At 45.0% G+C, this 27,023-nt stretch overlaps 1 protein-coding gene across 3 annotated transcripts in view; it reads right to left on the bottom strand.

Annotated features, from left to right (window-relative positions):
* MALRD1 (MAM and LDL receptor class A domain containing 1) overlaps positions 1 to 27,023 on the bottom strand; it is a 696,170-nt gene that overhangs the window by 522,509 nt on the left and 146,638 nt on the right. For all 3 annotated transcript variants that reach the window (XM_077490931.1, XM_077490932.1, XM_077490933.1), the window contains 2 exons: positions 16,164 to 16,256; positions 12,344 to 12,530 (listed from right to left, as the gene is read on the bottom strand). In XM_077490931.1, coding sequence (XP_077347057.1) covers positions 12,344 to 12,530; positions 16,164 to 16,256 — 280 coding nt within the window. The remainder of the gene's footprint in view (positions 1 to 12,343; positions 12,531 to 16,163; positions 16,257 to 27,023) is intronic.

Below are 27,023 nucleotides of genomic sequence, written 5' to 3'. Positions count from 1 at the left end.
GATCGGCGATGTAATGCATCGAGCGAGACACGGCTCGCTCGTACAGCGGGGAGACAACGCTGGATCCGAGGGAGAAGGTAAGTAAACCTCCTCCTGGATCCAGCGATGCAGTCCCGAGTCTGACTCGGGGATACCGCTCTTGGTATAAAAAATCCACCCCGAGTCAGACTCGGGAATACCGTCAGGGGGGTTAAAGAGGTGTCTCGCCCACACAAAAAAATGTAAGTCAGCAGCTACAAATACTGTAGCTACTGACTTTTAATACTAGGACACTTATCTGTCCATGGTTCCCACGATGTCAGCACCCCAGCTGATTTTCGGATCGGCTGTTGGGTGCTGCTGCCGCCATTCCTGGTAAGGAAAACTGTCAGTGAAGCCTTTTAGCTTCACAGCCGGGTCCCTACTGCGCATGTGTGAATTGTGCTGCGCTTTCTAATTGGCCCGGCGGCGGAGGATGAAGGAGGGGGGCTTAACCTTTAAGGGACAGCTCAGCGGCGCCATCTCTGGAAGTGAGGAAGGGGGTCTTTTCAAATACAAGTACCCATTCCCCCTTTCCCCTGAAAGGTGCCAAATGTGGCACCGGATGGGGGAGGAAACAGATAAGCGGAAGTTCCACTTTTGAGTGGAACTCTGCTTTAAGGAGCGGGTGACGGCTGCGTCCTTAACAACTGATGACTCATGTAAACCAAAAAAAATCTGAGTGTGGGTCTAGGCCAGACCCTTATTCGAGCATGCAGCCAGGCAGATCAGGAAAGGCAGGGATGAGCAAGTCCCCAGAACCATACTATTCCTCCCTCAAGCACCGTGTCAACATGGGGACAAGGGCCTCTTTGCTACAACTCTGGCTGGTGTTTGTGCGAGTCATATCGGAATTTGGACACACCCTTTAATAAGCCCCCAGATCCCAGCATCCCCCATGTGAATTAGTAGGAGTACATTCTACCCCTACCCATTCACTAAATAAAAACACAGAGACAGTTTTGACATCTCCTTTAGTAAAAAAAAACAATGATCCCTGAAGTAAATCCATCATCAGTCACAATGAACGCCACTGACAACCCAAATAAACAAAAATAGACACAACGAAGGCTCCCGCCATCTGACAGTTCTTAAAAAATGAAGGGGCAGGGGCCACCCAATGACATAACCTGATGACTTGCCCCCTTGTGACGTCATTGACCCAGCATGCCCCTGTCAGATGGTGGGGGTCTTCGTCAGGTAGGTACCTCTTTTTTTGTTTCGGGTCAGCTATGGCCACATTGTGGACAAGGGCCTCTTCCCGTCAACCCTGGCCCAGTGGTTGTGGAGGGTGATTTATCAGAATCTGAAAGCCCCCATTAAAAAGGGAGCCCCTAGATCCTGATCCCTCCCATGTAAATGACAAGTTGTTTATAAGAAAAGAAAACAATGTCCAGTGGAGTAGATCCTTTGTCAATCACGATGAACGCTGGCCTCTCACCAGAAAAAAAAAGGTCCATAGCCGATGAAGGCTCCTGTCAGATTCCAATATCACCCCCCCCCCCCGCACCCTCACAATCACCGGGCCAGGGTTGTGGGGAAGAGGCCATTGTCCTCATCGACGTGGGGACAAAGTGCTTTGGAGGGAGCACCCCACTCCAAAGCACCCCCCGCTTTGTTGAGGCCATGTGACAAGGTATGGTTCAGGAGGGGGGCACTCTCTCGTTCCCCCTTTTCCTGGCCTTCCTGGCTGCATGCTCGGATAGAGGTCTGGTATGGATCTTGGGGGGGCTCCATGCCATTTTTATGTTTTCATTTTGGCATGGGGTTTCCCTTAAAATCAATATCAGACCCGAGGGGCCTGGTATGGATTGGAAGGGACCCCACGCTGTTTATTCACAATTTTTTATTGTCAGCAATTGTTTTTTTTTTTTGCGGGAACCCCACTGGCATCTGTTGACTCATCCATTGTTAAGGATGCGGTGGCCGGCTTGGTGGCCCACTCTGTAACAATCAGCTATTTACTGGTTGTTTAGGACACCGGAGGTCCCGCGCCTTAATGCTAATGCTACTAAACGTAGCTTACACACTGTGCTAAACACCAGCAAAAAAAACGCTAAAATATTATTATTTGTTTATCAAGCATTTTTTAAATAGTTTTTAGCTTTCTAGTGTGCATGAAGCCTAAAAGGTGTTTCCTAGTCCTGGGGGAAAATGCTAATGCTGGCTTGCTTCCACCCCTAGGGACAGCCCCAGAGACAGAGAGGGAGAAAAGGGCTATAACCAGGCCCCGCCCCCCTCTGATGGCACGGGAAAGCTATTGGGAAGTCCCCATGTGTCAGATTGGGGCTGGGTCAGCCCAGTACGTCACCATGTGGCCCTGCCATCAGTTATAAAAGAACTGTCACTTGCGAGGACGCGCCATACAGCTAGTGCCTCCCATGGAGGCAGATCGGTGGCGGCTTGCGGATTATTTTTTCGGGTCCATCGGCGGAGTGAGAGAAGATGAATGGACTTCATGGGACATTTTTTTTTTTAATAGGAAGTGTGTCTTGTGTTTTTTTTTTTTTAATTATGACACTTTTTTTGTTAAATGGTACGGGTACAATGTACCCATTACCATTTCAAACGGGGGGGGCAGGGATCTTGGGGTCCCCTTGTTAAAGAGGGCTTCCAGATTCCGATAAGCCCCCCACCCGCAGACCCCCACAACCACCGGGCAAGGGTTGTGGGGATGAGGCTAACCCAAAGCACCCTCCCCATGTTGAGGGCATGTGGCCTGGTACGGTTCAAGAGGGGGGGCGCTCTCTTATCCCCCTTCTTTTCCTGTGGCCTGCCAGGTTGCCTGCTCAGATAAGGGTCTGGTATGGATTTTTGAGGGGGACCTCACGCCATTTATTTTTTTTCAATTTGGCGCAGGGTTCCCCTTAATAACCATACCAGACCTGAAGGGCCTGGTATGGGATTTGGGGGGACCCCCACACAGTTTTTTTTATTTTGATTCAGGGTTCCCCTTAATATTCATACCAGACCCAAAGCGCCTGATAATGGACTGTGGGGTATCCCATGCCGTTTTTTTCAATGACTTTTATCTGTACTGCCGGGGCCGACAATTCATTATAGCCACTAGTACTTTTAAATCACTTTTTTTTTCCTTTAGAAATGTCATTTTGTGCTGGGACTGTTCTAAACACGGTAAAAATGCGGCACTTTACAGGCATACTATAGACACCCCCCAGGTACTAAATTTAAAAGAATATTTCATTTTAAGCATTATTAAAATCATTGCTCCTGAAAAAACAGCCGTTTAAAAAAAAAAACTTTTTCATTGATACATGTCCCTTGGGGCAGGACCCGGGTCCCCAAACACTTTTTATGACAATAACTTGCATATAAGCCTTTAAAATGAACACTTTTGATTTTTCATGTTAATGTCCCATAGACTTTAACAGTGTTCCAAATTTTCCCTGAACACTGCATATTGTTCAGTGTCCGCAGAACATCCGAACAACCAAATTTGGCCTGAACTTATCCTTGGGCCGAACCGTCCGCCCATCCCTAATTAAGATAAAAAACCTTCTGTGTGCAGCAGCCCCCCTCAGCCCCCCTAATACTTACCTGAGCCCCATCTCGATGCAGCAATGTTCACTGCCTGGGACTCACTGTCCTGATTGGCTGAGACACAGCAGTGGCTCCATTGGCTTCCGCTGATGTCAATCAAAGTCAGTTAGCCAATGTGGAGAGGGAGGGGCGAGGCCGAACCATGGCTCTGTGTCTGAATGGACACACGGAGCTGCGTTTCAGCTTGGGTGCCTTCATAGAATGCTGCTTGCTGTAGGGGCACTCAACAGGAGGGAGGGGCCCGGGGTGCCAACGAGGGCCCCACGAAGAGGAGGATCCAGACTGCTCTGTGCAAAACCAACTGCACAGAGCAGATAAGTATGACATGTTTGTTATTTTTCGACTTTAGTATCACTTTAACAAATGGTCTCTATAAAATATTAGGATACATGCACTCTATCCACTTGAACCATATTGTATCAAACTTCCCCATAGAGCTCCTAAGATAATGGGTATGTTTTTCAAAGCAAATATATTTGTTAAGCTCTTCAGAAAGAGAATGTGGGCTGAGGGGAAGTCCACTTGATTAGAATTATGCCCCATACACACGGTCGAAAATTCAGACGGAAAAAATTATGTTGTCGGAAAATACGATCGTGTGTGGACTCTATCAGACTTTTTCTGTTGGAATTTCCAAAGGAAAAAGTTTGAGAGCTGGATCTAAAATTTTCCGACAACAAAATCCAATCAGACTTCTTCCGATTGTGTGTAGAGAATTCCGACACACAAAGTGCCACGCATGCTCAGAAAAAATTTGGAGATGAAAGCTATTGGCTACTGGCCTCTACGTTGTCCCATCGTACATTTTGTACGTCACCTCGTTCCGAACGATCTGATTTTCCAACAACTTTGTGCGACCGTGTGTATGCAAGACAAGTTTCGACCAAAATCCGTTGGAAAAAATCAGATGGATTTTTTGGTCGGAATGTCCGACCGTGTGTAAGGGGCATTAGTCAGCAGGCTATACAGACGAAATAACGATCTCAAAACATTCTGATTGATTAAAGATAAATCCACATAACCAAGTAAACAGATAAGAGGGTCAAACAACAAGTTAACCCCAAAAGCCTGTTAAGAGTCCCTACCACCTCAGCCCAGTATCTGCTCAATTTTGGACAACGCCATAGAGGATGAATAAGGGACCCAGGTCCGCGTCCACATCTAGTACAGCAAGGGTCATCTTTCAGGGCAATGTTAAATAAACTCTATGTAAAATAAATACCTGCGCAAGTCTAAGAGAGGGAGACAAGGAAACAGTCTAAAGGGATTGTAGAATATCCTCCCAGCTATCATTAGGAGTAGAGCAAGTTTCTCTCCCATTGAGACCTACATAACAAAGGAAACCTCAAGAGGAATCAATTTAATAATCCATGGTAGGTATCTGAAATCAGTCCCTTAGTTGATGACACAATAACTATTGTACAGTGTTAATCAGAGGCGTGGAGGAAAAGTAAACGGATTCCAAATTAGGCTGAGCCTGAATAGCGTGTCTAAATTGGAGATATTGATAAAACCACTTAGGATCTCCAATTCTGCCACTATTTGTGCAAACGATTTTAAAGTACTACTATCATAGAGATGTTCGAGGGTAATGCTTTTTCCCATCTTCGGAATCCCTAGAGCTTACAAATTTCAGGAAAAAGGGATAATAAATGTTCTTATTGCAGTTAATAATTTGTCATGCTTAAATCTTACCTTACCCCTGTGAACTCAGAAAGAGAAATACTTTCACATGTGGACACCTTGGTTTCTATATAAGAATGCCATGACCCCAATTCAACCAGAAAACCATTCCTGAACATTAAAGCCCATCTGAAGTGGTGGGATAATATGCATATGTATATCTATCAACACCAACAGGAGTAATCTTGTATACCCAGATTGTAAGCCTGCAGACCATTATATGTGTGTTAGTAACCTTAAAGTGATTGTAAATCTCTCTTTTTTTTTTTTAAATAACAAACATGTTATACTTACCTCCTCTGTACAGGGGAGTTGCACAGAGCAGTCTGAATCCCCCTCTTCTCGGGTCCCTCTTCGCTGCTCCTGACCCCTCCCTCCTGTCAAGTGCCCCTACAGCAAGCAGCTTTTTATGGGGGCACCCGAGCTGCTGCTCCCTGTGTCCATTCGTACACAGAGCTGCTTTTTGGCTATGCCCCCTCTCTCTCCTGATTGGCTGACTTTAATTGACAGCCGCGACAGCCAATGGCGCCGCTGCCGTGTCTCAGCCAATCAGGAGGGAGAGTCTCGGATGGCCGAGGGACTCATGGACATCGCTGGACAGAGATGAGGCTCAGCTAAGCTGTAGGGGGGCTGAGGCGTGCTGCTGTACACAGAAGGCTTTTTCTATGCATTAAGATAAAAAAAACTTCTGCCTTTACAACAACTTAACAAGTTGTCAATTCTTATGTTTTCCTCTTTAAAAAAATAATTTATAGAAAGAAAATGCAGTTGTAGTGTCATCATAAACAGCACAAATTACAGAATAAAATTGGCATTTTTATTTAGGATGATTAAAATTTTAACTTTCACCAAATTGTTGCAAAATCTGTAGATTTGTTTAACGTTTCACAATTTCAGTAGTTTTTAAAGTTATAATTGAAGTTTTACATGGCTTTTGAGATTTACAGAATCTGTTTTAATTATCCTTGACATGTTCTTGTGCCAAAAGAAGTTCCTTAATAGCCTTGCTATTTTACTTTTTCACATTTATTTGGCAGTACACAAGCAATGATCAAATACCAAACTTTGGAAAAAACATAAATGAAAAGAAAAACAAATTAAATATTTTAAACTGCCTTAAATATACCCCTCATGACCAAACAAGAAAAATACACCCCCAGTAAATAAAAGAAAACAATTGTTGATTTTAATGTTTAACCAAATGAGAATTTCCAATTCAAAAAAATTTGAGCGGCAATAAAATCAGCAATTTTAAATTAAAAAGCAATTTCAGGTAAATCTGCCAATCCATAATTGTAATCTACAGTGAATGTAGTTGGTAATGTTTTCCATCTTTTTGGAGCAATATACAGAAATATTTTTTTCAAGACAATATTGCTAAAAGAAAGCAATTTTCTGTTCGAGAAAACAGTATATTTATTATTTTAACATCATAAATAATGACATCATTATTTCCGAATCAGTTGGCCCATCGCTGAAATGTAAAGATTACTGTGGTCCATAAGGAGTATACAGGTGCAGGAGCTTGTGGTTAATATGGAAAACCTTTCTGACGTTATTAAAGGATTACATTACATTGACCTCTCAGGGGATATTTAGCATCTTTTATCCATTAAAATGTGACTTTTATTCTTTTCAATGGAATGCATTCGTGGACAACAAAAATTTCATGAAAAATTTATTCGTATGGATGTGCACTTTTCAGATGAATTTTACATAAATTTTTTATGTGAAATACCTAAATGTATAGATGAGAGGTTTGCACTGTCTATTAAATGCGTTTTTATTTCTCTTAGGCATTAAGCTTTCCTCCTTCAAACCTTTCCCTATAGGAAAACTCTGCCCACCATTGTCCAGCTGAATAGACAATACTTAGAGAAAAGTAGCAGCTATTTTGTTCTGATGGTTCTCCTAAAAATATAGGGTCATATCACTGCCACTCTATGAGACTAATGATCGACGTAAACATTTTATAGAAATGACAAATAGTGTTTTTTTGTCTCTCCTTTCTGGCCCTTTGTTTTTCTTTATTGAAAAATGAGCAGACAGTGTGTCCAAGTGTGGGAAAAGTAATATAATTTTAGGGTGTATCATTAAAGCAGCCTTTCTCAACCTTTTTAATACAGAGGAACCCTTGAAAAAAGTTTGTCGTCTCAGGGAACCCCTACTAAAAGTGACCATTTTGTCAACTCATGATACATTGTGTGATGGTCAGTGGGAAGAATGCTTCTTATGCCATGTACACACGACCGGACTTTGACATCAACGGTCCGACGGAACGATTCTGGCAGACCATTCGATCGAGTGTGAGCTGCAGCGGACTTTTGATTTGCAAAAATCCATCAGACTTTAGAAATGGAACATGTTTCAAATTTTTCTGCCGGAACTCCGCCGGACCCAGTTCCTACCAAGAAATCTGTTCGTGTGTATGCTAGTCCGACGAACAAAAACCAACGCGAGGGCAGCTATTGGCTACTGGCTATGAACTTCCTTATTCTAGTCTGGTCGTACGTCATCACGTTCGAATCCGTCGGACTTTGGTGTGATTGTGTGTGGCCAAGTCCGTTCATTCGGAAAGTCCGTCAGAACTCTGTTAGAACTCCGCCGAAAGTCCGTCGGACCTAGTCCCTCGAAAAGTCCGGTCGTGTGTACGCAGCATTACACTTGTGGTTATTGAGAAGAGTTATCCCCTTTCTATTAACTCAAAAATGAATGGTTTCTGTGGGAACTTAACTGAGAAGCAAAAAATACTCAGGTAACCCCTAACAACCTCTAGAGGAACTGTAGAGTTCCATGGAACCCTGGTTGAGAAACCTTACATTAGACAAGGGATCATCAGCAGGAGGAAGGAGGTCCTGATTCCCCTATATAGATCTTTAGTTAGACCTCATTTAGAATGCTGTGTTCAGTTCTGGAAAAACCTCACTTTCAAAAATATATTGATGAAACAGAATGAGACCCTGTTCACATTTTGCAATTTGGGATTGCGGGCAGTCGCTGCAATTCTGCCCGCAATCCCAAAACATGGGTCAATTGCAGCACAACACGCTACGCACATTTGGGTGTCATTATCTTTAAGGCTACTTTCACACTGGGGCGTTGCGTGCGCTGGAGGTAAAGCAGCGCTATATTTAGCATCGCTTTACCGTCGTTTTAGCGGTGCTATGGGGCCGCTAGCAGTTTTAACCCCTGCTAGCAGCCGAAAAACGGTTAAAACCACCTGCAAAGCGCCACTAGAGTGGCCCTTTTCAGGCGGATTTGCAGCGCTGCCCCATTGTTTTTTTTAAATGACAATTTTTGTTTTCTTTATTGCATTTTAGACCCCAGATCTCATATTTAAGAGGTCCTGTTGTGATTTTTTTCTGTTACAAGGGATGTTTACAGTCCTTGTAATACAAATAAAAGTGACACCATTTTTTTTTAAAGAACAGTGTAAAAATAAAAAGGTAAAATAAATAAGAAAATTTTAAACGTGCCCCATCTCGCTGAGCTTGTGTGCAGAAACGAATGCATACACACCACACATGTGAGGTATCGCCGCGATCGGTAGAGCGGGAGCAATCATTTTAGCCATAGAATATCTCTCTAACTCAAAACATGCAACCTGTAGAATTTTTTTAATGTTGCCTATGAAGATTTTTAAAGGTAAATGTTTATTGCCATTCCACGAGCGGGCGCAATTTTGAAGCGTGACATGTTGGGTATAAATTTACTCGGCATAACATTATCTTTCACAGTGTAAAAGAAATTGGCTAACTTTACTGTTGTCTTAGTTTTTAATTAAAAAAAAAGTGTATTTAAAAAAAAAAAAGTGCGCTTGTAAGACTGCTGCGCAAATACTGTGTGACAGAAAGTATTGCAACAATGCCATTTTATTCTCTAGGGTGTTACAAAAAAAATGTAGAATGTTTGGGGGTTCTAAGTAATTTTCTAGCAAAAAAAAAACAGTTTGTAACTTGTAAACAACAAATCTCAAAAAGAGGCTCGGTCATTAAGTGGTTAAATCAAACTGTTTATAAAGCTGTGGTCTTGGCCCCGTGGGACTAAAATGTTGAGTAATGTGGTTTATTTGGAAGCATTTTTATTTCTACATTATGTATGTTATTCAGAACAGTAACATTTTGGCATGAAAATGCAATTAACTGTTATATCATTGTACTATTGGTCCTTAGCGGCCAAGACGTCGGAATAAAACACACTAAAAAAACGAAGAAAAATAAAAGTAGATGGTTGGAGTGAGGAGCATTTATAATCCCCTAGTTCTGGGTAAAGATGTCCTTCCTCCCCTAAGGATACTCCAGAGTACAAGGCGTTCTTTAGTAATTATACCAGTGTGTTTCCAAACCAGATTGTACTTAACTGACGTCTTTCATTATATAAACCTTCTCTCTGACTACACCATCGTATGACAATAAAGTGTACAAGTATTTCCTGTCCTCATATTGTTCTCTGCCTGGTAACAGGTCTGTTATATTCACATTGTTTTTCAAGGTCAAATAATCTGCCAAATAAAATTCAACGGAATAAAGGAATAGAAAAAGAATTATGCATAATCACACCAAAACATGTTTTTACGTCCATTGCACCATGTGTTAAGAAGCTAGGGTATAAAATAAGGCTCTATTTTGAATTAACAGATAACACTGATTAAAAATGTAATTAAGCTTAATGAGAAAATAATTAATGCATAATAAGTCCCAGTAAGTTTTACCATGCTGCTAAATCAAAACATGATGTGTGCGTGTCACTAGGCAATGCAAAATTAAGCAGTTATGGTTTCTCTTTCACTTATGTCTTCTACTTTCCTGGTAAACATTTGATTGTACTGGAACTTCCCTACCTTTACCTTTGTCCTCTCACTATTTTTGGATAGATAACCCTACCTGTCTTTGTTGTAGGGTCACTAAAACCTAAGGTATGTGTAGCACTGACCCCCGAAGAAGCGGCTGATTTATTTAGGCTTACCGTTACCTTCTTGACCTCGTGTATGTCTAGGGGTTTCCCGAGGTAGATGGCCCAAGAACTGTTGAGACTGACACCAGATCCGCTTAAGGGGTTATTTACAAAGAAGAATAAATGAAACACAGTCTCTCAAAGTAGAGTTAGAAGGTTTAGGTAGAAAAGTCCCGGTACTCTTGTAACTTATCAAATAGAAAAGTCTCTCACATTAGGTAATCCAGAGAATAGCCATTCACAACTGGATCCTCACCCTTATTGGATAGTCCTTCTCTCACTAGGCCTAGCAGCCGATAGGATGCTCAAACAAAGCTAAGCCTCTGCCACAGGCTTGCTACAGGACACTTGAAATAAGTCTCTGCCACAGACTTGTTATAGAACACTTGAATAAAGTCTCTGCCACAGACTTGTTGTAGAACACTTGAATAACTGAAGGATGTAGACAAACTTAGAGAACCCTCGTACAGTACCAGTATCTTGCAGCCGGTATGGCGATACCATACAGGGCCGTTTTTAAGGCAGGGCAAAAGGGGCAGCTGCCCTGGGCCCTGTCATTGTTGTGGGGCCCAAAGAAGATACCCCATCCTTGCCAACTATCCTGGTTTAAATTCCCTCGCCCCTTGAGGTTTTAATCCTATGCTGTGTCCCAATATTTCAGTGTGAAGTGCTGCTACTAATGCTGCTCAGCTCTGCCCTATTGTTGTGTACAGATGACTCACCTGCAGACCCTGTGTTTACATATAAATTACCGGCATTCATATGTAAATAACGGCCACCGACGGCATTGATATGTATATCATGCCCCCTGAGGTCATATCCAGGTTGACTGCCAGGTTCTACATTTGCAGAGCAATTGAAGCACAAGTTATAGTTGACACTTTTCCAATTTGTAGCAATATTGTGTGGCAAGTCTCTAGCAAGAGCAAAGTTGCAGTTGTGAGTCTGCAGCAAGAGCTCTGCAAGTCAATAGCATGAACATTCCGCCACAGTGACCCCTGTGGTGGGATGACTATTGTACAATATAATTGAATCAGAGTTTTCTGCAGACTTGCAGAATGTTTGCAAACAAAGTCGATCTGGAGTCAATGTGGACTTGCTGCACAAACTCGCAGCACAATTGCTTGCTATCTGGGATATTGAGATTAGGATGCTATCTAATCACAATACAACTAGTGCAATAGTTGTGGCAACCTCTCTTTTCATTTTTTTTGTTCTTATGATGTGCTAGAAACAGAAACACTATTCTTCACCTCACCTCCCAAGGCTTAGAGGTCATAGGTTTTGATCTGATGTCACTTCTCCTACTCCCCGGCCCTGATGTCATTTCTTCTTCTGGCAGCGGCTGAGGAAACCCCAGGTTGTCTGTAAAGACAGTCTATAACAGCCATTCTCAACCAGGGTTCCGTGGAACCCTGGGGTTCCTCCAGAGGTTGCTAGGGGTTCCTCGAGCATTGGCTGATGAACCCCCTGTTTGATGATGCCAACAGAGTTCAAGGTTCAGCACCACTTAGCAAAGCCAGCAGCATGACACCAAATATCTTTTTAGCTGTCTTTAAGGGTGGCATTCTGAACACCACTTTAAGGGGGACATTCTTCCTATTGACCACCAATATAAGGAGTATTGTCCCTATTGAGCCATGATGATTTGGTTTTAGTAAGGGTTCCTCGAGACATGAAAATTATTTTTGGGGTTCCTCTAGGATTAAAAGGTTGAGAAAGCCTGGTCTATAAAAATCGCGTGAAGCTGCCCAGACCACTGCCAAAAGCACAGATGTCAGTTTGGGAGGAGGGAGCTGAGACATCAAGCAGGATCACATGGTCTTTGACAATCCTAGAAGTTTCAGAGAAGAAACAGAATCGCACCCTTTTTGCAGTCATTAAAGTAAATACATCTTTCTGAAATGTTTAGACTAGAAAATGAATTGCATCTCTTTATATTATCTCTAAGTTCTTTCTAATCTCTAAGTTCTCCAAGGGGCATAGTTATAAAGCAGTGGCTGACATTCAAAAACTCGCTCTGCTAGTGTCCAGGTGCATGTGTAATACAGTGATGGATTCATCACCAGTGACTGTTTGGTGAAAATCATATTCACTGCTTTATAAATGTCCTCAAGCTTTAACTTACTGCAAATCACTGGATCTTCATCGCTCCCATCCTCACAGTCTTGTTTGAAGTCACACGTAGATTCCATGGTGGCACATGATCCATTGTCAAGGCTGGGCAAGTCAGATAATGTTTCACAGCCAGTCAGCTGAAATCTACCCAGAGCAACAAGTCCATTTATAGTTTTTACTGTGCCTTCAAAAGCAAGCTGTAAATTAGATAATAAATATTTTAAACAATGTTATTAATTTACTGTATTTTTTTTTTTTTTAATTGTTGGTCTTTTTTTATTTATAAAAAATGCAGAGGGGATCAAATACCATCAAAAGAAAGCTCAATTTGTGTGAAAAAAAAAGAATTTTATTTGGGTACAGTGCCGCACGACCGCGCAATTGTCAGTTAAAATAACGCAGTGCCATAACACAAAAAATGGCCTGGTCATGAAGGGGGTAAATCTTTCGGAGGGCAAGTGGTTATTTGCAGGGATTTCCTCTCACTTCCTGTTTTGGTTTTGAGGTAGGAAGTGAAGGTAAAACTCCCCAATGGGGCACAGATGGCAAAAAAAAAATCTGACAGGGGCTATGATCCTCCCTTACTCTATCCAAATTGACAAAAACAAGTTTTGCTCCTAGTCCCCCCCCCCCCCCCCAACACCACACTCTGCCATGCTTTTGGGAAGGTTATCCACAAGATTCTGGTGTGTATCTATGAGGGTCTGTACCCATTTAGCCAAGGGACCAGTTGTAAGATCAGGAACTTATGTTGAATGAGAAGACTTGGCTTGTAATCAGTGTTCCAATTCATCCCAAAGGTGTTCACTGGGGTTGAGGTTAGGGCTCTGTGTAGACCAATCCAGTTCCTCCTTACCAAATTGGCCAAACAATGTCTATATATAGTTGGGTTAGTACATAGGGGCAGTGGCACATTTTGGTTTTGGCAAGACTAAAATCAAGTGCCCACACCCAAATAAATAAGTACCACCCCTTCCTGTTTATGATCCACCCCTTCATCTGTGAACTCACAAATTCCCTTATTCGCAAACTGTCATGGTTATGCAATAGAGTTCGTCTGCTTACCTGTCTCCATGTGTTCATTTCTAGAGACCAGCCGACCCTCACCTGACTGCTTTTATAATCCATCCTCTGGCATGGCTCCACCCTAGCTCCTATCAGACAACTCTATATTAACCTGTGCACTGCTAGCCAATCCTGCTGATCAACCTTTGTGTGTTAGCTTCCTGTTACCTGCCGTGTGCTCTTCTACTGTTTTCCGTTACCGACTTTGGCGTGTCCTTGACTACCCCTGTTTGCCTGTGATCCTGACCTTTTGGCGTGTTCCCGACTATTCCTGTCTGCTTGTGGCCCCAACCTTGGCTTTGTCCCTCACCATCCCTATCCTCCTGTTGCCTACTGTGGGTGTGAGCTGGGGGACCCTGGGGTCGCGACCTGGAGCCAGTTGCAGCCAAGTCCATCCTCACCACTCGAGGCTCTGGTGAACACCTGCTGGCTCTTAGACTCCGCACCCCAGGGAATCTTACGCTCTAACCCCGGTGGGATCCATCTTGGTGTTCTGGCGGCCCTGCCTTCCTATCACCTTGACCCCCGTCCGCAGCAGTCAGCCGTAGGGTCCACAACCTTGCGGTGCACTCCTAATCCCTACGGTGTGCATCTGTCACCTGAGCTCTAGGTGACCAGACACAAACCCTGCCCGCCCCCTATTCTCCACAGCTATTACCCCATTCACAGCCCTCCATCTCTTTACAACCTCCCCCCTCAACTTCATAGCTCTCACCTATACACAACCCCCCCAATCTTCACAAATCCCCCCCCCCACACTTTATAGCTCACACCTCTTCACAACCCCCCAACTCTTTATAGCTCTCATCTCTTCACAACCCACCCCACTCTTTATAAATCCTTCCCCCCACACTTCATAGCTCTCACCTATTCACAACCCCTTCCACTCCAAAGGTGGAGGTAATTGCTGCCATCTCCATCTCCACCATCCCCAAGCTGACAGGTCTGGAGAGACTGTGGCAGAGGGGGCAGCAGAAGGCACCATATCTGCAGGCACAATGAGCCAAGATGCTTACGCTGATTCACTGGTGCTTTTTTGGGTGCTGGTAGCCTGCCCTTGGGCATCCCTGGGTGTAGGGGAGCAAACAAGAATCTGGTGGTAAGAAGTAGGAATAGCAAGGGATCAGGGCGCCTGTGCAGCTACAGGAGTGAGCGAAGTTCTGTGTGTGAGCTGCCATCTCACTGTGATCAGGACACATGCACGCTCTCCCTCTGCCTGTGTCATCTCTGCTAAACCAGCGAGCGGCGCTGAAGAACAGCCTGGAGGCACCCTGATCAGCAAGGAGGTTGTGGGAGCCTATGCGAGGCGGACTGGTGGGTGTATTGTGCTGGGAGCCATGTGTCCCAGAAGAGAGCGCCCCAGCCCGTACATAGGAATCCTTCTGCTTGGGAGGCGGTGTCTCCCCCCTGAAAACTGATGCCCAAGGCAAACGGTAAACACCTTTTATGCCTCTCGGGAGATATGTCCCTGTACAGGGGCACAGTCATGCCGAACAGTGGGCCTTCTCCAAACTGTTGTTATAAGATTTGTAGTGCACAATTGTCTAAAATGTCTCTTTATGCTGTAAAATTTTTATCCAAGAAAATAACTTTTATTGGCTACATACAGCCCAGAAAAACATAGCTAACCACATATACTGTACATTATACAATAACAAACTAGATTTGTGACGACAGTGACTACAAAATGTATACATCAAAAAGCAAGCAAAACAAATATAATACAATGGACCAAGAAAATATATGACCTTGTCAACACTGTGCCCATATTGAATTCAAATTGTATAATCAACCATCATTAAGGCCCAGAAGCCTATCCATGGTCAGATCCCCAGGGGCAAGCCCATGGGTCCCAAAGTTTCTTATATTTGTGTGAACACCCCCTATGCTGGTAAATAAGCTTTTCCATTCGAATGATGTTTCCCATAGCAACCACCCACTCCATAGGAGGAGACTCTGATTTCCAATGCATCATTATTATTTTACAAGCTAGAAATAAGGTCCTAGTAATAGCCTCTCTAGTATGATTTACCCATTCAAACTCATCTAATAGATTAAGCAAACAAGATTTGGGGTCTAAACGAAGCGACACTTGGGTCCACCACCCCCCTCGAATATAGGTGTAGTTTGGGGCACCTCCATAAGAGATGGATCAAATTTGTGCTGTAATATTAAAAGTGGTTGTAAACCCAGAAAAAAAAATAAACCCTATAAGACAAAGGCATCACATACTAGCTCATTATGAAATACTTACCTTAGATGGAAACTGTTGCAGCGGCCCCCGCACACCTCTGTGAAGGACAACGTGTCTCGTGGAGTTATTTCCAGGTTTGTAGGCTCAGGCGCTGTGATTGGCCAGAGCCGTGACGACATCACTCCCGGTCACGGGACAGCTGTTTAAAAAATGGCACGAGTGGCCGTTTGTTCAGTGTGCATGTGCCGATGACGCCAAGGCAAGTGTATATGGTAAATATCTCCTAAACCGTGCAGGTTTAGGAGGTATTTACAGTACCTACAGGCAAGCCTTATTATAGGCTTACCTGTAGGTACAAGTTGTGTAAGTAGGTTTGCAACCACTTTAACAGCTCCCTTAACTGGAAACACCAAACTAAACACTAATTTAGAGTGGTTCCTATATATGTTCGGCCATAGTATATTTGTGAACAGCAGAGCATGCTAGGTCTTGTAGTTCCTCAATCATTAATGTCCCGTACTTGACCTATATTCTCTGCATATTCTGCCGTTCTATCCCTTTAGCTGTTTACCTGAACGTCCTTTGAATTTTCTGGGAGAAGAATTTTTTCTTCCATCCATTGATTATTTGTAGACACATTTTTCTCAAACAGCACAATTTCTCCCTGTGAAGAAAAGGGAATGATGTATGGAAAATATACTAAAACACAATAAACACATGTAAACCATTACGACATCAACCACTCAGCTTTGGACTGAGTTATTTATGTTTCACAGTGTGCAATAAGTAAAACAGATCGATAGACAAAGCTGTTAAATATGAACATTTCACATTTGTACAAACTCTCATCTCAGAGTAAATTAAACCTGAGGACTTAAACAAGGGCGCAATCAAGCCGTGTTCATTAAGCCTGAAACATCGTGTCAGTAAACAATCAGCATTTGAGAAACAAAGTGATGAGTGCAGTAATGAAAGTGTATTGGAGTGGGGAGTCAAACAAATTATAGAAGAGACGGGGAGTTAGTTTTACAACAGATGCTCAATATTGAGTCTACTTTACCCTGATTCATGTCAATGAGGCTCCGTTTTTTTTAATGGTAAAGCTGCAGTCCCACCAAAACAGATGTTTCAGCTTTTGGCAAACGATGATGAATTGCCTAAAACCTTGGGATTGATTTATTAAAAGAGAAGTATGGGTTTGTCCCCTGCCGCCTCTACTCTGAAAACCGAGCCAACATTGCCAATCGCTCGGTTCTCACAGCTCCCCAAGCAGAGAGCTGCTGACTGTCAATCAGCAGCTCTCCGCTCTGCCCCCTACGCTCACTGGTGTGCTGGGCTGTGGAGGGGCGGGGAGCGGCTGTCTCAGGCTCTCAGCAGCTCGCTGAGAGGCTGAGACGGGTGTCATTTCAGGCACCTGGCGGATCCAGACTTTATTGTCGGGATGACGCGTTGCCTGGACTGATTTCTGTAACGTCAGCAGAGAGCAGACTTCAGTTCCACTCTCTTCTGAAAGCGGGTCACAGTAGCGCAAAACGGATTGCACTCTTGTGATCCATAGGAGAAGTCCAGCCAAACGAGCTCAGGCTGGACTTCTCCTTTAAAGGAGTAGAGACTGTTCACCTAGCAGTCAATATATGTGAATACGGTGAAGCTGCGTTCATTCTGACTACCCAATCAGGTGTGAGAGAAACAAAACAAAAAATAGATTTTTACCAGGACTTGATCGATTATTAAAAATTTAAAAGCTTCACCTTATTCGGTCTTCACTCAACTGAGCTCCCAGTCTACCTAGACCTGCTGATTCACTGTCACTGGATCTCCTGAGCTCCTCCAATACTCTCACTGAGAATCTTCCTCAAGCGCCACTCCCGCGTAACTGTTGGGTCCCTAGCTTGGCACTCACAGATACTCCTCAACAGGGGTCAAGTCCTTGGGAAAAAAGTGTGGGAACTCCCACCCAAGATCCACTCGCCCACCAAAAAAAACAATGATACGCTCATATGCACGAACGCTTCTAAAGTGGTCTTTTTCATACAATTTTCGTATTGTGTATATGAAGCTTAACTGTTAGTACATTAAAAAAAACAATCCTCAATAAACATAAATACGGTAATTCTCTGAATAATCAGCATTCATTCAATTGTGCTTCCAGGCAAATGTGAACATCATGTTCTGATCTTTATTGGGGGATGTTATTTTGTATATAGAGTGTTTATGTGGTGAATTTACACTTTCCATTGAACAGAGTTTGGATAACACAGGGTTTAATCCGAAAGGTCATAAATTAACTGCACATTATCTGGACAGAATGCTTGGGGAGATAGTGATGTGTTCCTGCTTAGGAGATGTATGTTAACTTGGGGGGCTGCAAACTTTGCAGGGCTCCAACACACACTCGCTGCTATTCCAACCCTTCACATATTTCCACATAAACTTCCCTCCTGGCATTCAACTTTGCCAGGTATTGTGCTCAGCTTACCACCCCAAACTGATGTTCCTCCCTCAGCTCACCTCTCTCCCTGCATGTCCTGTGAGCAGAATAGCTGTGCTCCTCCTCTGGGTTCTCTCATCATATGGCACTGAAGATAGAGGAGGGGGGATTCAGCGGGACACACAAAGCAAGTATGCAGGAGACTGGGGGGGGGGGATGAGGAGACAGAAAATCAGGAAAGGCAGGCGGAGAGGAGCGCATCAGGAGAGGTCTGACTAAATACAATCTCTTAGCAGCAGGGACCTGATCTACCCATCAGCTAGCTGTGATTGACAGGTAGATTGAAGCGGAAGCTGTCATGGGGCCCCCTACTGGCAATGCCTGAATGGTCAGGTGTGCGGCACTTACTATTGCGAGCTGTGTCGGTGGCTGCTGGTGTAGCACCTGCCACACAGCTCGCATACTTCAAAGTCTTGCAGGACACGGCTGCTAATGTGAACTGAGTTCCTGTTGTGGAAAAACTCCATTCCCGTGCGTTCCCGCAGGACTTGAGCCCTGCTCCTCAAGTGTCACTCCACTGGCCTGCTCGATCCCTGTCTTAACACACAAGGCTGCTCTGCAAGCATCACCTCCGCTGGCTGGGTCCCTGGCTTGACACCTGCTGAAGGTTCCCAATTCTTCACCGTTCCCAGTTGGTGAGAATACTGCCATGGTACTTGCTTCAGCTACACATGGTGGCCCCTGGTAACAAGGTAGATGGTCCCTCAGTGGTGACAGCTTCCCCTCTACCTCCGACCATGCCAGGTTCTCCGGCCGGCAAAACTATCACTTATGGTTGGACTGCAAGCCGCAGTCCCAACCCTGCTCTGCTCTTATGCTTCTGGATAGGCCCTCAGACAGTCAAGCAGCCAGATGTCCCCCAGGATAGGCCTCAGGCTTTGGCCTAGCAGCCCAGGGGAATGCAACACATGTCCACCCAGACAGCCGTCCAGGTGGTACAGAACCTAGATCACCTGACCTTACCCAAATAAATAGGCTCTACCAGCAGACCAAGGGACCCAAGAATATACTTGTCCATTGGCTGAGATACCCCATATATTCCGAATCTGTCCTTGCAATGCCCTTGTCTTATCTAATGCCACAAGATTCCCGGCCATCTAGTGACAGAAGAGAGAAGTGCAGCAATTCCCGAATTAGGGTGGAATCAATTGATCTATTGGCCAAGGCAACTATACCTGGTAGGTAAATTTACTAGCAACCCTGCCTAAACATTAGGGTGCTACACTTAAATTGCTTTCCATTCATAGAAGCTGTAGTACAACTATTTTGAATGGAGGAGCTGGGCACACAGCGAAATCACAGTGGTGGGGGGTAGGATAGAGGAAGATTTTCACTAACAGAAGAGGAATCAGCACAGGGGACACATCCTACTGACTGTAAGTTATGTCCCTTGTGCTGATATTTCTGTTTGTTATTTTGGCCAGTAGCGGAACTACCAGGGTCACAGCCACTGTAGGGGGGCCGCTGTAGTAGAGATAGTACACTGGTCATTCACGTGCACTTTCACAGGCACACAGTCCCTGCCCCACTCCTCCTCTCCGCCCACACTCACGGGTACTCACAGCAGGCACACAGGCCCCACCCATCCTCTCTGCCCGCCCATTGAGTTCAGTAGGGTAGGGAGGTTCCATGTCAGTAAACTAAAAGAGAAAATCAGCTGACCAGGGCCGGCCCAGTAGAGTGAAGGGGGAGGTTAGGAGTTACTGGAGACACAGGAAGGAAGCCAAAGACACTGGGACCCAGCATGGTGGGGGAACCCGAGTGATCTACAAGTGAGTGGCACTGATCCCATCCCTCGATATCAGCACTGCCACTGATCCCATCCTCCCCATACCATCACCACTGCTGCCACTGAACCCTCCTCCACACCTTCACCACTGCTGCTACTGATCCCCCCCACACCTGCACCACTGCTGCCATTGCCCCCCTCCACACCACCATCACCACTGCTGCCACTTATTTCCCCTACACCACTGCCACTGACCCCCCCCACAACTCCACCAATGCTACCACTGATCTCCCACCCACACCGCCACTGCTGACACTGATCCGCCCACACCACCACCACATCACCCCCACTGCTGCCACTGAACCCTCCTCCACACCTTCACCACTGCTGCTACTGACCCCCCCCACACCACCATCACCACTGCTGCCACTTATTTCCCCTACACCACTGCCACTGACCCCCCCCACAACTCCACCAATGCTACCACTGATCTCCCCCCACCTCCACCACTGCTGCCACTGATTCCCCACACCATCACCACTGCTGCCACTCATCCCCACACCACCAGTACCGCTGCCACTGATCCCCCACACCACCACCACCACTGTTGCCACCAGTCCCACCCCAAACTACCACCATTCCTGCCACTGATTGCCCTATGGTACAAAGTACATATAGCACATTGCAGTGGCTGCTGGTGCTCAATTTTCTTGGGGTTGCAGCCTGCGTCCCCCACCCAGCCGTCTAACTGCTACATCTGCAGGAAAGCTTGTTCTTTTGAAAACAACAGACTTACTGGCTGGATGACCAGGTGAAAATAAAGGAAAGAAATCCTAAAAAGAAAACGAATGCAGCCATCACATCTAAGAATTGGTAAGCTGCAGTATAATAAATATTTGCTTTTGTGTTTAATACCACTTTAAATTCGAACTCCAGCTTTCCCTACAGGCTTCTCTCTTGTATTGAAACTGCTTAATCTGATTTCACTATACACCGTGGGCTTCTCGCAATGTGCAATAGAAGCTGCAACAAGTCAGATAAAGCTTAATTTTTTGGCTGGAGAACATCCAGCATCATCTCGCCATTACCTCTTCAGCCCTGGCCACGTCTTTCATTCAATTTATTTCAGTTTTTTTCAATCATGAAATCTCAGCATCGTATCTGGGCATGACCTAGGGCAATCTGCATGCAAATTATATCTGCCTAGAAATACCCACTTCTCCAGACTAACGTCCGCTCATCAAGGTATTTAAATATTTGCATAACTCCCTCCAAGGACCAGCCCACTGCTTGAATCAGAGCTGAGGGCTCCTGAGAGGTATACTGAGGCCAGGGCTGCTTTAAAAAATCACTGGGCCCCATACAGCATACCTGACAGGACTCCCTCCTTTTTTTCCTTTTTTTAACAGCCCTGTTAGGGGGCTTTGGTGAAATATTAGGGGTCTAAACCAGACCAGATTTCTTGCTCATTGTAAGCACAATTTATCAGCGACGAACGAACACAGCAAGTGATCTGTACCAAACGCTCACTGTGTTCATTCAGGAAAGGAATAAATGATAAATAGTTGAAGAGAAATCACCTGAGAGAAACCACATCCCATAACACAAATACATACAAATTTTGGAATAGAAGTGCCCTTTGAGGCCTGGCGGGACAGTAGCATTCAAGTTTGTGTTTCAATCATTTTTATTGATATTTCATATAGAAAGGAAGAATTACAGTCAAGGAAATATAATATTGTTAATAATGGTCAAAAATATTTGCAAATATCGTACATACACTACCGTTCAAAAGTTTGGGGTCACCCAAACAATTTTGTGTTTTCCATGAAAAGTCACACTTATTCACCACCATACGTTGTGAAATGAATAAAAAATAGAGTCAAGACATTGACAAGGTTAGAAATAATGATTTGTATTTGAAATAACATTGTTTTTACATCAAACTTTGCTTTCGTCAAAGAATCCTCCTTTTGCAGCAATTACAGCATTGCACACCTTTGGCATTCTAGCTGTTAATTTATTGAGGTAAGCTGGAGAAATTGCACCCCACGCTTCTAGAAGCAGCTCCCACAAGTTGGATTGGTTGGATGGGCACTTCTGGCGTACCATACGGTCAAGCTGCTCCCACAACAGCTCAATGGGGTTCAGATCTGGTGACTGTGCTGGCCACTCCATTACCGATAGAATACCAGCTGCCTGCTTCTGCTGTAAATAGTTCTTGCACAATTTGGAGGTGTGTTTAGGGTCATTGTCCTGTTGTAGGATGAAATTGGCTCCAATCAAGCGCTGTCCACTGGGTATGGCATGGCCTTGCTAAATGGAGTGATAGCCTTCCTTATTCATTTATTTAACCCCTTCCCGCCGAGCGTACGCAGTTTTGCGTACTCGGCTTCCGGGGGGGTATACCGGGATGATGCCCGCACCTGCAGGCATCATCCCGGTACCGTTTTTTACAGCTAAAAGCCGCTCGGCTGTTATGCCGGAGGAGCGGGAGGGGACGTCCCCCCCTCCCGCCGCCTCTCGCCGCTGTTACCGGTGCTCCCGCTCGATTGGGAGCACCGATCAGTGGTCCGACGCCTCGGGCTGCTGCGGAGGAACTGGAACGAAGCCGTAATCGGCTTCGTTCCAGTCTCCTCATCGTAAACACGGAAGCGACGTCATGACGTCACTTCCCGTTTACTCGGCTGCCAATGGCGCCGGTTTAAAAAAAATATCCGGTATTCAGAATCGCCGTTTTCGGCGATCTGAATACATTGAAGTGTAAAGGAGGGGTGGGGGGTCTTTTAGACCCCCGATCCCTCCATAAAGAGTACCTGTCACCACCTATTACTGTCACAAGGGATGTTTACATTCCTTGTGACAGCAATAAAAGTGATCAAATTTTTTATTTTTTTTAAAAACAATTTAGTCGTTTTACAATAAATAAAAAAAAAAATTTCAAAGCGCCCGCCGTCCCCGCGAGCTCGCGAAGCAAAGAAAACGCATACGGAAGTCGCGCCCGCGTATGTAAACGGTGTTCAAATCACACATGTGAGGTATCGCCGCGATCGTCAGAGCGAGAGCAATAATTCTAGCAGTAGACCTCCTCTGTAACGCTAACCTGGTAACCGTAAAAAAAATTCAAAGCGTCGCCTATTGAGATTTTTAGGTACCGTACTTTGTCGTCAATCTACAAGTGCGCGCAATTATAAAGTGTGACATGTTTGGTATCTATTTACTCGGCGTAACATTATCTTTCACATTACGCAAAAAAATTGGGCTAATTTTACTGTTTTGTTTTTTTATTATTCATGAAAGTGTCCCTTTTCCCAAAAAGTTGCGTTTAAAACACCACTGCGCAAATACCGTGTGACATAAAATATTGCAACAATCGCCGTTTTATTCTCTAGAGCCTCTGCTAAAAAAATATATATAGGGGGGGCGTGGCTTGCCGGCCGAGGAAGATGGCTGCCTAACTCCTCAGCTCCGTCGGACCACGGCCTAATCTTCTGCCTTTCCCTGCCGAGCGGCGTTTATCTACTCTCCCATACATGGGGACTTCTTCCCGTGATACGTCGGGCTCCCGCTCCAGGTCCCCGAGGGGCCCAAGCAACCGTGTGACCTACAACATCCCGGAGATGTTCCGCACACGAGGGCTCCCCTCCCGAGGTGAGGAACAACGAATCCATTGTTCTCACTCCCTCAGAACACAACTCCACGCGACTGCCCGTGCCATCCACTCCTCTTGCATCTCAACCGTTATGCCTAGCGGACCTCAGGGCGGTCGCCTCAGACATAAAGGACACGCTTACGGCGGCAATATCTGATCTACGCCAGGAACTCCAGGAAATAGCGGGAAGAGTACATGCGGTAGAAAGAACTCCTGACCGCCATCAAGGAATCCTGAGAGACCTAGATCGGAAGACCACCACACACAGTCTGTACCTCAGGGATCTCCAAAGGCACGTCGAGGACCTCGATAACCGGGGAAGGAGACACAACCTGAGGGTACGAGGCCTGCCTGAAACAGTGAGTAGTGATCAGCTTTCACACACTGTGACAACCATTTTTAATGGTATATTAGACAGACCCCCACAGACGCCTATAATCATGGAGAGAATCCACAGAGCGCTCAGGCCCAGGGGCAGGGATAACGATCCGCCCAGAGATATCGTTTGCTGCCTTGTAGACTATGCCATAAAGGAAGAAATTCTACGTCAGGCCAGAGTAAAAGAGGATATCACCTATGAGGGCCATGTCATCCGTATATTTCAAGATCTGTCAGCCATCACCTTGAAAAATCGAAGGGACTTACGTCCGTTGTTAGACGTTCTCAGACGCAAGGGCATTCCCTACAAGTGGAAATTTCCGTTCGGACTACAGGCCTCTTATCACGATCGCACTGCTATACTCAAGGTCCCGGAAGATCTAGACGACTTCTGTCATTCCCTGGATCTCCCATTTGTCGAGCTCCCTAATTGGTACGTGGACTTTGCCCGCTCCGGACCACAACCTCGGGCCAGGGAAGAAAGCATGGATGTGTCGGAGGTTTCCTTCAGAAGACGTCGTTCCCCGTCTCCGATTCTGAACGACAGAAACCAGGCTCATCAACGGCAACCAGATCGCAGATCTCCGTCCGGTCCGACACCGCGCCGCGCACGAAGGGATCGTTAGGTGAGATTGCAGTTCAACGCCTTTGACCAAGGCATGAAGCCTTGTTCCGTTCTGGTTCTGCGAACAAAGCCACTCGTTCGGTTGGAGGGACATTAATTCTCCGCAAATTTTTCTTGTTCGTCCATCGTTGACATTTTCTTGCTTATATTGCTACGACTCCCGATGTTTATTCTCAACCTCTTTTTAGTCGGATGAACGATCCACGATCCGACATTTAAGTTGCACCACCTATACCACAACTATCGTTCGGACGAACACGCTACTCCTTTGCTCGGACTGACGAAGCCTTAGATCCCTTCGATCAACAATATACGTCCCTGTGAATATGCACCAGACGGCCTATGCATAGAGAGGGAGATCTACAGTAGCAGGACGTCCCGTCTGAAAGACTAATAACAGGCTTCATGGGGAGAGGAAGGGTAACTAATGGTCAATGCTCTCCTTTAATTATTATCTCTGATTTTTCTTTTTTCAAGTTTTTGCTCTTATTGATACCCCTGGGTGAAATGCATATATTTACGATACAGTACGCCTTTCTGCTCCCCTGTCGGGTCTTATTCGTTATGCCTGGTACAACATTGATCTCGAACCAGCTATCTGCTGGCTGCTCGGAAATCCTGACGATTTATGGTCCACTCGCCCCGACATGGGAGCATGATACGCACAGCTTCCGTTGCTACAAGAATTTCCCCTATTGTTTTGCTATGTTGAATGACTACTATTGTTTGCATATGTTCGGTATGTTAAAATGTTTTTTAGGTTATGCTTTAGACCTTTTATGTACTTTTTTAATGACCCTCACCGCAAGGATACCATAGTCAGTTTCTCGCCCCTAGCACACTACCCGGATGTATAATTAGCCCTTAATTGCCCGTCCCTGTTGTTATCCCAGGGTGCTGCTTTATAAAGGGCTACAACCCCGAACATTATGTTACCAGGCCTTTACATTAAATATAGGTCGTAGGTCCGATGGTTGTTCTTAGATACACTTTCCTCACGGTACTCCCACCTCCCACAAGGTGAACTGACACGTTTCAAAACCTATCGTTAAACAGTAGCTCTATTCGTGTAGTTCACCCAATCTATACCGACTTTCTGTAATTATCTAGGAGGGACAGTAGGTACGTCCCTACAGTCGGTGTTTACAAACCAACCCATTTCCTTTCCTTCCCCTTCCCCTTCTCTGGTTCCCCTCCCTTCCCTTTTTGACTTCTAGTTTGACCTTCTCTATCTTGGGAACCCCTCTGTCCGTTGACTCCGTGCCCTTGTGCTCCTTCTGGCTTTCATTAACCTCAGTGCTCCTCCCTTGCCAATTTGTAATAGCGCAAGATGCCGACTCCCGCCAGGCCCACACTCACGTTCACGTCCTTTAACGCTCGAGGTTTAAACATACCTGAAAAACGGAGACAAATGTTACTCCAAATGCAAAAATCTCATCCTGATTTCCTACTCGTTCAAGAAACGCACTTCAGGTCAAATGCAATTCCGCAACTTCATTCTCGATACTTCCCGGTAGTGTTTCACGCTACGAACCCGGAGGCCAAGTCAAAGGGGGTTTCCACACTCATTGCATCGCGATGCAAATTCCTCCTTCTAGACAAATTAGCAGATCCAAGAGGTAGATACCTATTCCTGAAGGGCAAAATAGGACACACCACGTATACCATAGCGAACATATACGCACCAAACTCAAAGCAGGTCTCCTTTTTTAAATCTCTCGCCCAATCTTTGATCCCCTTTGTAGAGGGTACCCTAATTCTTGGAGGGGACTTCAACACCCCGCTGAACCCTATCCTTGATACATCAACAGGGAAATCGAATATCCCCTACGCGGCTTTGCGCTCCATCAAGACCCAGCTGCAAAACTTAATGTTACATGATTCGTGGAGGACCCTATACCCCGATGCCAGAGACTATATGTTCTTTTCCCCCCCACACAATAAATATTCACGTATAGACTACTTCTTCCTGTCTCAAAAAGATCTCCATTCACTTCACCGAGCCTCGATTGATCCTCAAATTCTTTCCGATCACCACCCGATCTCTATGTCCATATATACCGCTGACAACCCGCCCACAGCCGCGATTTGGCGTCTAGATCCCTCCCTACTGACGGACATGGTTACACAAGATAAAATCAAAACGGGCATAAAGCAATTCTTTGAAGATAACAAACCCACTGACACTTCCCCTCTGACCAACTGGGAAGCCCACAAATGTGTGATCCGAGGTATAATTATAGCAGAAATGTCCCAGCGAAGAAAAGCCAGAAAAAAACAATTCAGTGATCTGTTGGCCAAAATTTCTAGTCTTGAGAAAGCACACAAACAGACCCAGGCTCTACAATCCCTGACCCTACTGATCCAGGCCAGGCAGGACATGTTGGAACTATTGGGAAAACAGATTAAACGTAAATATATCCTCTCTCAGAAATTCTTTTACGAATACGGGAACAAAGCTAGCAAAGGTTTAGCCAGAGCCCTCCAGGCAAAAAAAGCAGCTGTGACGATACATTCTATTACAGACAATTCGGGTCATAAACTCACATCGAACCC

Source organism: Lithobates pipiens, unplaced genomic scaffold (genome assembly GCF_037356315.1).
Source record: "Lithobates pipiens isolate NorthernLeopardFrog02 unplaced genomic scaffold, aLitPip1_a1.2 Scaffold_19, whole genome shotgun sequence".
Taxonomy (NCBI): Eukaryota; Metazoa; Chordata; class Amphibia; order Anura; family Ranidae; genus Lithobates; species Lithobates pipiens.
Note: the sequence above shows the minus strand (reverse complement) of the source record. Positions and strands in the feature narration are given on the sequence as shown.